The 12,575-nt window shown below is 40.4% G+C and overlaps 1 protein-coding gene across 1 annotated transcript in view; it reads right to left on the bottom strand.

Annotated features, from left to right (window-relative positions):
• The window catches only part of ap3b1a (adaptor related protein complex 3 subunit beta 1a), a 231,454-nt gene that overhangs the window by 167,666 nt on the left and 51,213 nt on the right, over window positions 1–12,575 (bottom strand). Inside the window, exon 4 of the mRNA XM_076284918.1 lies at window positions 3,368–3,463. Coding sequence (XP_076141033.1) covers window positions 3,368–3,463 — 96 coding nt within the window. The remainder of the gene's footprint in view (window positions 1–3,367; window positions 3,464–12,575) is intronic.

The raw sequence follows: 12,575 nt of genomic DNA, 5'->3' as shown, positions 1-12,575 counted from the left end.
CCTAATTACATATTACAAGAGGTAGGTCGTGCAGCCATATATGTCCAGGGCACCCTGCCACCTAAGTGTGCACACATAGGTTTTTAGCCCGAAAAGGGAAGGATAACGAGTAGGAAACTCTAACATCCTGTTACACTTTGCTTGACCAACAAAAGGCCCAACAACTTCATGTCTGTCCTCATCTCCTGAAGAACCGTCAGACACCTTAGATAGTGATCTGGGAGAAATTATTGATAATCATAATAATAATCATTCCAAAACAGGAATGGTGTTACAGGTGGTGGCAACTCATAATTTCTCCATCTTTATCCTTCTTGACTGATTTTTCACTAGTTTCGCATTTGGCTAGGGTCAGTGTCACTAATGGTAGCATAGACCAGTACCTGGAGCCTATAAAGGTTGCACAGGTAGTCCAACTCCTCCAGAATGGCATACCAATATGTTCTATTGCCAGAAGGATTGTGGTCTCCCAGTGCAGTCTCAAGAGCATGGAGGAGATTCCAGGAGACAGGCAGTTGCTCTAGGAGAGCTGGGCAGGGTGGTAGATGGTCCTTAACCCAGCAGCAGGACCAGTATCTGCTCATTTGTGCAAGGAGGAAAGGTAGGAACCCTGCCAGAGCCTCACAAAATGACCTCCAGCAGGCCACTGGTGTGAATGTCTCTGACCACACTGTCAGAAACAGACTTCATGAGTGTGGCCTGAGGGCCCGATGGCCTCTAGAGGGACGTGTGCTCACTGCTAGGCACGTTGGAGCTCAATTGACATTTGCCATAGAATACAAAATTCGCCACTGGAGACCTGTGCTTTTCACAGATGAAAGCAGGTTCACCCTGAGCACAAGAGACAGACGTGAAAGGGTCTGAAGATGTCGTGGAGAACGTTAGGCTGCCTGCAACATCATTCAGCATGACCGGTTTGGTGGTGGGACAGTGATGGTCTGGGGAGGCATATCCTTGGAAGGACGCACAGACCTCTACCTCTAAGACAACGGCACCCTCACTGCTCTTAGGTATTGTGATGGAATCTTCAGTCCCATTGTCTGACCATGTACTGGTGCAGTGGGCCCTGGGTTCGTCCTGGTGCACAACAATGGCCGGCCACATGTAGAGAGAGTGTGCAGGCAGTTCCTAGAGGATGAAGGAATTGATACCATTGACTGTCCCTCTCACACTCCCCCACAGACTGTCAAGGATGGCCATAGTCTTTGATGGCCGTGTCCACATGTGGGAGGAGAGCCCCCAGGACACCATCCGCCATCTCATTAGGAGCATGCCCCAACGGCATCAAGCATTTAGGCAAAATGGATGAGCCTGCCACATCATTTTTTCACTTCATCATCATTTTCAGAGGGTCTTTGAATTCAGTCTTCTGTATATTGATCATTTTTATTCAAGGATCTCTCTGCTGCTGAAAAGCGTGAAATTGTGCACTACCTTGGACAAGGTTTGAAAACATTGGATATTTCCAGAAAACTTATGCGTGATCATCGTACTGTGAAGAAATTTGTCGCTGATTCAGAGCACAGGCGGGTTTGTGCAGACAAAGGCATAATAAGGAAGGTTTCTGCCAGACAAATTCATAGGATTAAGAGAGCAGCTGCTAAAATGCCATTGCAAAGCAGCAAACAGGTATTTGAAGCCACTGGTGCCTCTGGAGTCCCGTAAATCTCAAGGTGTAGGATCCTCAAGAAGTTTGCAAGTGTGCATAAACCTACTATTCAGCCACCCCTAAACAATGCTCACAAGCAGAAACGGTTGCAGTGGGCTCAGGAATACATGAAGACTAATTTTCAAACAGTTTTGTTTACGGATGAGTGCCATGCAACCCTAGATGGTCCAGATGGATGGAGTAATGGATGGTTGGTGAATGGCCACCATGTCCCAACAAGGCTGAGACGTCAGCAAGGAGGTGGCCGAGTCATGTTTTGGGCCGGAATCATGGGGAGAAAGCTGGTAGGCCCCTTTAGGATCGACTATTCTGACATTCTGGCAGCTCTGGGAGGCTATTCTGCTAAGACATTAAAGCACAAACTCTCCAAGAACTCACAAGTTCAATGGATGCAAGATTGTTAAAGTGATATCAATGAAGGGGTCTTATGTTAACATGTAACTTGGCCTGTTAAGATGTTTTTGATTGAAATAACTTTTGATTTAATTTATATCTCCTCCTAATGCTGCAAATTCAACAAATGACCATTTTTAGTTCTTTACAACCTATAAAATGTGTCAAAAATATTGCAAAAAAATAATAGCGGGGAAAAACTTACAACACATTATTTTATCATTATTTTCGAACATCAAACCAACCAGGAAGTAAAATGAAATGACCATGGGACGTTTGTATGGAAGTAATTTCATTTCCAGGGAAGGGTAGGTTAACTAGATCAGCAACAGCTCCATCTATCCATAGACCGTAATCCACCCATTGACTTGCATTATAGAAAGTAAGGTCAACATGACTTTGAGGAGTCAATGGTATTTATTTCAGAATACGTGTGTGTATGATTTATTAGTAAAAAAAAGTTCTATGTATTTGTGTTCTTTGCCAATAATGTCTTCAAACATAAATAAATACATACATATTTTGATGTTTTTTTGCTCATGTTTGTGCATATAGTAGGTTAAAATGACAATACTTTAATCATATTGCTTTGTGATGAAAAAAAGGATACAAGACAGACAGTATTGCACTTTCCCGAGACCTCTATAAAGTCATTAACACATAGTTATGCAATAACCTGCAAAAAAGGGCTGGAGTTCTAAGGGTTAAAGAAGAGTTTGACTTAAGACGTCTCATTCTGAAAAAAGTAAATTTGTCTGCCAGTGCGTTGAGCAAATTTGTCTTGATAAGACTCCGTAAATAAGTCAAAGACTTCTTAAATTAGGTCAAAATGACCTTTCGAGTGCCAGGTAAGTCTCTTCATACTAAAAACAATAACAAACAGATGTTTTGATCTTAATATAAAATTAACAATATTTGGCTAGATTTTTTTGTACACGTGTTGATGGGTTATTCCTATAGACAAAGAAAGCAGTCACTGCCTAGAGTGGGTTGTTGAGAGAAAGACGTACAGACTCAACACAATGTACAACACTTTACATCACCTGCATGACCTATTGCTCAGACTAGAATGTTTTCATGATGGCTCCTCCATATCTGCTGTAATGAGGGCCACTAGGAAGTCAATCTGTAATTGTTTGTAGTATACTCCTGTAGTTTTTCTTATTGACTGCCTCATGTCTGTTCTTGTGTATGTGTGTTCTGTGGATAATACTTTTTGAAAATGCCCACAACAGATAAATACTCAATAAAACAATACAACAATAAAACAATACAACAATAAAACAATACAACAATAAAACTCACCTTTAAAGCACGCTGAAAGGTACTGATTGATAAAAGGGCAAGATCTTGCTGCTCCTCTGCATATCTGACCAGATATACATACACCAACTTCTTGAGCTGAAAAGCATATTAACTATTCAGATACCAAATCACAGCATATGATCTCTAGTGACACTTTGAGCCCTACTTCCGCGACGCAAAACCTGGCGCAAAGCGGATTATTATCCCGACGCAAAGATTATTCCTATTTTAGTCTCGGATTTTTTGCCATGCGCTTTACTTCTATTAAGCTTTGCGACCAGGGGTGTGGCAGAAGGTGTGTTCCGGCGCACAATCCAAAATTGCTATCTTACACCCAAATCATTACGCCACTGACCAAGAGAAACCTGGTCAGAAATCCTTGCCGAGTTGTTTATGTTATTTTAGGAGTGCATTATCAACAGTGTCCAAGACAAGGCCGAGTCCAAAAAGGTTCAAGTCTGAGTCAAGACCGAGTCCAGGACAGGGAAAAAAAGTCTTATGCATGACTGTATTAAGACAAACATTTTGGGTTATTATTATTATCTAAAAGCAAAAACAGTGTGACAAGACCCAGGATTTGTAAGTGTAGCCATTCCCCTTCTCCTCCAATATTATTATAAACTAGGGCTGTCAAACAATTAAAAAAAATATTTTGAAATGAATTAATCTCGATTAACCACAATTAAAACGTTCCTAAAGACTAAGGGCCAATCTCAATTCTCTATTTTACCCCTACCCCTTCCCCCTTCCCCTAAGTTTTGCGCGTGCACGTGAGACGAAGGGCTATCTCAATTCTCATTTCGATCGAGGGGTAGGGATAAGGGCAAGGGGTAGATGCCCCTTAAAACCAAGTAAGATCGGGAGCTTACTTGAAACCGAGGGGTAAGAGAAATACCCAACATACACCGCTCACACCGGAAAAATAAGCACACCGAGAGATTCATTGACATGAAATGTTGGCATTAATAAGGATTATAAAATTAAAATGGTAATTGTTAGTGGCTTTGCCATGCTGTGGGCTTGCGGAGCAAGCCCACTATTGTTCTTCTTAAGTTTTCTTATTATTAGTGGGTTTGATCCAGCAAGCCCACTATTGTTCTTCTTAAGTTTACTTATTAGTGGGTTTGATCCAGCAAGCCCACTATTGTTCTTCTTAAGTTTACTTTATTAGTGGGTTTGATCCAGCAAGCCCACTATTGTTCTTCTTAAGTTTACTTATTAGTGGGTTTGATCCAGCAAGCCCACTATTGTTCTTCTTAAGTTTTCTTATTATTATTATTAGTGGGTTTGATCCAGCAAGACCACAGCATGGCTGAAAGCCATGCTGCCCACTATTGTTCTTCTTAAGTTTTCTTTATTTCTTTCTTTATTAGTGGGTTTGATCCAGCAAGACCACAGCATGGCTTTAGCCACTATTGTTTTTCTTAAGTTTACTTTATTTATTATTCCTTTTCACCCACTTTTTGGCCGAACTACTGCTCCTAGACCGTTTGAGCTATCGACGCGGTTCGAACTCCAAAAATTCAGGCCCGAACCGGTGTAACTTGCTTGTTAATTTCGTGTCGCTGGCCCTTGTCGTTTTCGCGGTATTCCCGTTTTTCTGCGTTTTTCGGCCCCATTGAAATGAATGGCGGAATGTTCAAGGATTCTAATTCGATTGTGACATCACAGCTCTAATTGCTTAAGCTTGCACCTGGAAGAGTTCTAAGCCACCTGGCAGAGCTCTAATGGGCTGGGCTGGGCTGTCTGTGTATATGAAGGTGTGTGCATGTAACTTTTGACCCGTATGTCCGATTTTCATGAATGAGGTACCGTTGGAATCCTTGAATGAAGCCCAGTTCAATGCCTTGCCAGCACTAAGTGTAAAGGTAATGTAAAAAAAGATGAGACAGCGCGAAGCGCTGTCTCATCTTTTTTTTAAAGCCAAACCATGTTGATACAGGTCATTAAAAAAAAATATATATATATTTTCCAAATCCATTCAGCCCAGTTCAATGCCTTGCCAGCACTAAGTGTAAAGGTCATGTCGCGCTGTCTCCTCTTTTTTTTAAAGCCAAACAATGTTCATATAGGTCATTAAAAAAATAAAGAAATAAAGTATTTCACCAATCCATTCAGCCCAGTCCTATACCCAGCTAGCTCCATTTGAACTTAGTCATGTGTACAGTTGTATAGATTATTACATTGAGAAACACACTTTCATACAGATATCATGCATATCCACGCAGCATTACTAATCAAGTTACTCATCGTTGCCCAGCAAGAAGTCCACAATCAATTCAATTGTCTTGCCACGATCTGTGGAGCTTACAGACAACGTTATATTACTATAGGTTCTGTATGCTATTTAAAGCCGACCTAACGCTGAGTCCCTTCTAGACGGTGTGTTGCAATGCATTCTGGGTGCTGTGCTGTGATTCGACAGCTCGTCACCTGACCTACCAAACAACAACTCTCTGGGATGTGGCAAATATCGCGTAAAAACCTTGTTGCCGGAACAACAGGGAAAAGGCAACAGGATAGCATCACGAAAGATACACAGGATACACACGGAATTTTGATGGACGTCCTTATCAGTCTATGGTCTAACTTATAAACGTGTCGGGTCAACGTCAACGATAAGTAAGTTAGGCTAACGTAAACGTTAGCTATTTGCTGTTGTCATATGCTAGTGCTATATGCTTTAGGCTACGTGATGGCCATTTATCACACTAATTTTAGGTACTACTTTTACGAGGTCTGTAGTTCTGTCAAAATGTATCTTATCGTTGAACAGACTACAAGGTTATCTTCCTTAGACTTCGTAGATGTAGTTACTACAATTTGGAAGCGAATGTCGAAGTGTAAATATGGTTTTAGTGTGTAAACAGACCAACCGCGATTTTGCAATGAAGTTAATGGAGCCTTTTATGTAGGGCTTCTAGGCTACTTTCACGAAGTCTGTAGTTCTGTCAAAATGTATCTTATCTATGAACAGACTACATGATTATCTTCCTTAGACTTCGTAGATGTAGTTACTACAATTTGGAAGCGAATTTCGAAGTGTAAATATGGTTTTAGTGTGTAAACAGACCAACCGCGATTTTGCAATGAAGTTAATGGAGCCTTTTATGTAGGGCTTCTAGGCTACTTTCACGAAGTCTGTAGTTCTGTCAAAATGTATCTTATCTATGAACAGACTACATGATTATCTTCTTTAGACTTTGTAGATGTAGTTATTACAGTTTGGAAGCGAAATTCGAAGTGCAAATATGGTTTAAATGTGTAAACAAGACGCCTGATGTTTAATATATGTTAATGAATGGGCACAGTATTATTGTGTACAGTAATGGGCTATCAGTAGTATGTAAACAGTTCATGTGTTATGTGATTTACATAAACTAACAACAGAAATGTTAAACGCTGGTATTGTGTTTCCTGAATTCTTACATTCAGGCATTCAAATGAAATGTAATTAAATAGCATATCAATCATGCAACAATGCAAAAACAATGAAACTAGTGTAGGCCTAATTATATTTTACATTAGTAAAGCAGTACTCTGATGTGCATGCTTTCACAAACTTTTGTAAACAATCTTAGCACTTTAAACATTGACTGTTTTGAAGTGCATGTAGGCAATATAGTATAAAAATAATAATTGTGATATCATTACAATTTGATAGGGGTTGGGAGGAGGGGGTGGGTTCATGTAGGTGGGCCCTATGACCCCAAAGTATGCCTTGACTGGGCCTCAGTTCAAAGAAGTTTGAGAAAGGCTGATGTAGACGACAAAGCAGCAAGGAGGCGTCGTGTGATCATTTAAACAAGTTTTATGACAAGGTCGATGAGGGTGGGAAAAATCGTACATTTCTGTGCAAACTTTGCCCAAACTTCAGTCACATTGTCTTTTAAGAAAATGCAGTCCATTTTTCGGTTTCAGCAGTCAACAACCTTGACTATTTGAAGATACTAATCTATTGTGTACAGTAATGGGCTATCAGTAGTATGTAAACAGTTCATGTGTTATGTGATTTACATAAACTAGTAAACAACATAAATGTTAAAAGCTGGTATTGTGTTTCCTGAATTCTTACATTCAGGCATTCAAATGAGATGTAATTAAATAGCATATCAATCATGCAACAATGCAAAAACAATGAAACTAGTGTAGGCCTAATTATATTTTACATTAGTAAAGCAGTACTCTGATGTGCATGCTTTCACAAACTTTTGTGAACAATCTTAGCACTTTAAACATTGACTATTTTGAAGTGCATGTATAGCAATATAGTATAAAAATAATAATAATTGTGATGATATTACAATTTGATGGGGGGTGGGAGGAGGGGGTGGGTTCATGTAGGTGGGCCCTATGACCCCAAAGTATGCCTTGACTGGGCCTCAGGTCAAAGAAGTTTGAGAAAGGCTGATGTAGACGACAAAGCAGCAAAGCAGCAAGGAGGCGTTGTGTGATCATTTAAACAAGTTTTATGACAAGGTCGATGAGGGTGGGAAAAATCGTACATTTCTGTGCAAACTTTGCCCGCACTTCAGTCACATTGTCTTTTAAGAAAATGCAGTCCATTTTTCGGTTTCAGCAGTCAACAACCTCAGAACTGACCCTTCAGGCCTCTCAGGAGGCACTGGCCTTCTAACCTAGCGACCACCTGAGCAACCAGCATGATTGCCCTAGCAACCAGCATAGCAACCACGTTATTTATGCGTTTTAGCTTATTGGATGTTGCGTTGATGCAGATAACTTTTGATCCGTGTGCCCGATTTTCATAAATGAGGTACCGTTGGAATCCTTGGATGAGGCCGAGTTCCGTGCCCCAGATCAAACCCACTCTTGCAGTTCCTCGGAACCGCAATTCTAGTTATTTATTATTCCTATTCACCCACTTTTTGGACGAACTACTGCTCCTAGACCGTTTGAGCTATCGACGCAGTTCGAACTCCAAAAATTCAGGCCCGAACCGGTGTAACTTGCTTGTTAATTTCGTGTCGCTGGCCCTTGTCGTTTTCGCGGTATTCCCGTTTTTCTGCGTTTTTTGGGCCCATTGAAATGAATGGCGGAATGTTCAGAATTCAAATTTCGATTGTGACATCACAGCTCTAATTGCTTAAGCTTGCACCTGGAAGAGTTCTAAACCACCTGGCAGAGCTCTGATGGGCTGGGCTGGGCTGTCTGTGTATATGAAGGTGTGTGCATGTAACTTTTGACCAGTATGTCCGATTTTCATGAATGAGGTACCGTTGGAATCCTTGAATGAAGCCCAGTTCAATGCCTTGCCAGCACTAAGTGTAAAGGTAATGTAAAAAAAGATGAGACAGCGCGAAGCGCTGTCTCATCTTTTTTTTAAAGCCAAACCATGTTGATACAGGTCATTAAAAAAAAAAATATATATATATTTTCCAAATCCATTCAGCCCAGTTCAATGCCTTGCCAGCACTAAGTGTAAAGGTCATGTAAAAAAAGACTGTCTCCTCTTTTTTTTAAAGCCAAACCATGTTCATATAGGTCATTAAAAAAATAAATAAATAAAGTATTTCACCAATCCATTCAGCCCAGTCCTATACCCAGCTAGCTCCATTTGAACTTGGTCATGATTACAGTTGTATAGATTATTACATTGAGAAACACACTTTCATACAGATATCATGCATATCCACGCAGCATTACTAATCAAGTTACTCATCGTTGCCCAGCAAGAAGTCCACAATCAATTCAATTGTCTTGCCACGATCTGTGGAGCTCACAGACAACGTTATATTACTATAGGTTCTGTATGCTATTTAAAGCCGACCTAACGCTGAGTCCCTTCTAGACGGTGTGTTGCAATGCATTCTGGGTGCTGTGCTGTGATTCGACGGCTCGTCACCTGACCCACCAAACAACAACTCTCTGGGATGTGGCAAATATCGCGTAAGACCCTTGTTGCCGGAACAACAGGGAAAAGGCAACAGGATAGCAGCACGAAAGATACACAGGATACACACGGAATTTTGATGGACGTCCTTATCAGTCTATGGTCTAACTTATAAACGTGTCGGGTCAACGTCAACGATAAGTAAGTTAGGCTAACGTAAACGTTAGCTATTTGCTGTTGTCATATGCTAGTGCTATATGCTTTAGGCTACGTGATGGCCATTTATCACACTAATTTTAGGTACTACTTTTACGAGGTCTGTAGTTCTGTCAAAATGTATCTTATCGTTGAACAGACTACAAGGTTATCTTCCTTAGACTTCGTAGATGTAGTTACTACAATTTGGAAGCGAATTTCGAAGTGTAAATATGGTTTTAGTGTGTAAACAGACCAACCGCGATTTTGCAATGAAGTTAATGGAGCCTTTTATGTAGGGCTTCTAGGCTACTTTCACGAAGTCTGTAGTTCTGTCAAAATGTATCTTATCTATGAACAGACTACATGGTTATCTTCTTTAGACTTCGTAGATGTAGTTATTACAGTTTGGAAGCGAAATTCGAAGTGCAAATATGGTTTAAATGTGTAAACAAGACGCCTGATGTTTAATATATGTTAATGAATGGGCACAGTATTATTGTGTACAGTAATGGGCTATCAGTAGTATGAACAGTTCATGTGTTATGTGATTTACATAAACTAGTAAACAACAGAAATTTTAAAAGCTGGTATTGTGTTTCCTGAATTCTTACATTCAGGCATTCAAATGAAATGTAATTAAATAGCATATATATACTCTATCAGTGTATGATGCTTGCATGAGGGAAACATCCCAAAACAACGGCACCCATATAATTGCTGTTGTTTTGAGAAGTATTTCTCATGCAAGCATCATGCAACAATGCAAAAACAAAGAAACTAGTGTAGGCCTAATTATATTTTACATTAGTAAAGCCAGGGGCGTAGCCAGGATTATTTTATAGGGGGGGCCAGCTGGGTCCAGACTTTTTATTGGGGTGGCACTTGGGAATCAAAACTACAATATGAAAACTACTCAAAAAGTTTTGAAGATTAGGATACCCTGTTTTAATAATGGCAATAAATTGTGTAAAGCCAACTGATACACAGGTCCATTCACAGACAACCTGAACAGTTTGTTGTCCACTCCAACACATTTTCCATAAATAGGCCAATGCTATAAAAAGTACATTATGATAATGCACCTTACTTAATCAGTCATATTCAAATGATGTTAACTCAAAGAACAATAATAAATACTACAAATATGGTATGCAGATATTTAATCTTATACTGATGGCAAAACTATATTTCTTTCTGTTATCCACTCCAAGTACTTGGCTGTAAGTAACATGGCTCTGAATCAAGACATTAACCCTTAGAACCCTAGACTGTTTTAAGGGCTTTTTCACTACCTTTAGTTAGAAGCATTTATCCTGGTCATTGTAAGTGCCATACACAAACAAGAACAATGAGCCATGAACAAAGTGAAGGGAAAAAGGTGTTTCTTTGTCGAATAAATTGGGATGCAATGTGAGTCTTGAATTGGATGCCATGTAGGAATTTGCTAGGATCTCAAAACCGGATTATGAACATGCTATGCCATAGAGAAACACATTATAGCGTTGGATTATGAACATGCTTTGCCACCACAACAACACACAAAAACGTGGGGTAAGTAAGTCGAGCTATATGAAGTTATTATTTTGATGTCCCTTCGTCTGTTTTATAACCCAGAAGGATGTACTTGGTATCAAATGATAGCTCTGTGTCTCCTCTTTCATCTGACATGCGTGGCATAGGCTATCTATCCGATCACGGGTTCGTGAGTAGGGCCTAATTCAAACGAGAGTAATGGCTGTGAAGCGTTGGTTTTTGTACATGATGTTATTTTGCAGTCACGTTGTCTGTTTTTATAGCCCAGAAGGATTGATATACTTGGTACCAATGGATAGCCCTGTGCCTCCTCTTTCTTCTGATATGCCATATCTATGCGATCACGGGTTCGCGAGTAGCCTAATTCAAACGAGAGTGTGGGTGCGTAGGTAAACTAAATATGATGCAATTTGATTTAATTTCATGATTTTTTGTATTTTCATACTTGATCGCACAGACAAGTGTTTAGTCTCGTTGGAAAGCCCCACTTCTGCTCTGTCACGCAGTTAAGGTTTCATCTCGTTGCAATTACCGGAGCAATGTAACAAAGAACTCAGGCAACGCAGCAGCCTGCCTCTGCCTGACCAGCTATGGCAAGAACCACACGCAGTCAGCAAATTATGTTTTTATAAAGTAGCCTAGGCTAGACACTATTAGCCTACTTTTATTGGAGCCATCCGGAGATATGTGCCTAATATGCTTGCATTTCACCCGAATATTATCAAAATATTTTTGTAACAGCGTTACCGCGGGCATCCGCTTATTTTTGATCAGCCTCACACGTCAATGTCAGAGCCTACCTAACAAGAACAGCCCAACGCAGCTCACTTTGCTATGATTAGTGTCACATTTTAACATTAATGTTCCAAGTCATCATCAACTCACCTGTTGTCACTGAGGTTAAGTAAGTAGTAGTCTACTGTCAAGTGTTTTTAACAGATGACTTGAATTGTCCCCTGCTGCTGCTGCATTAGGCCTACTCACGATTTGATTAGAACCGTAGGCTACACTTCCTTTCAAAGTAGGCTACCGTTGAAAACGGCAGCAATCTTTTTTTTTTACTTTTCACTGAACGGAGCTGGGGGGGCCAGCAGGGTGGCCAAGCTTTGACCAGTGGTGGCCGTGGCCCCCCCTGGCCACCACGTAGCTCCGCCCCTGAGTAAAGCAGTACTCTGATGTGCATGCTTTCACAAACTTTTGTGAACAATCTTAGCACTTTAAACATTGACTGTTTTAAAGGGCATGTATAGCAATATAGTATAAAAATAATAATAATTGTGATGATATTACAATTTGATAGGGGTTGGGAGGAGGGGGTGGGTTCATGTAGGTGGGCCCTATGACCCCAAAGTATGCCTTGACTGGGCCTCAGGTCAAAGAAGTTTGAGAAATGCTGATGTAGACAACAAAGCAGCAAGGAGGCGTCGTGTGATCGATCATTTAAACAAGTTTTATGACAAGGTCGATGAGGGTGGGAAAAATCGTACATTTCTGTGCAAACTTTGCCCGCACTTCAGTCACATTGTCTTTTAAGAAAATGCAGTCCATTTTTCGGTTTCAGCAGTCAACAACCTCAGAACTGACCCTTCAGGCCTCTCAGGAGGCACTGGCCTTCTAAACTAGCGA

This window comes from Alosa pseudoharengus, unplaced genomic scaffold, assembly GCF_046254945.1.
Source record: "Alosa pseudoharengus isolate Yale_2024_CS ecotype anadromous, Long Island Sound unplaced genomic scaffold, YU_APseudo_1.1 YU_APseudo_1.1_scf_14, whole genome shotgun sequence".
Taxonomy (NCBI): domain Eukaryota; kingdom Metazoa; phylum Chordata; class Actinopteri; order Clupeiformes; family Clupeidae; genus Alosa; species Alosa pseudoharengus.
The sequence above is the reverse complement of the archived record's forward strand: the minus strand, read 5'-3'. Positions and strand labels throughout refer to the sequence as shown.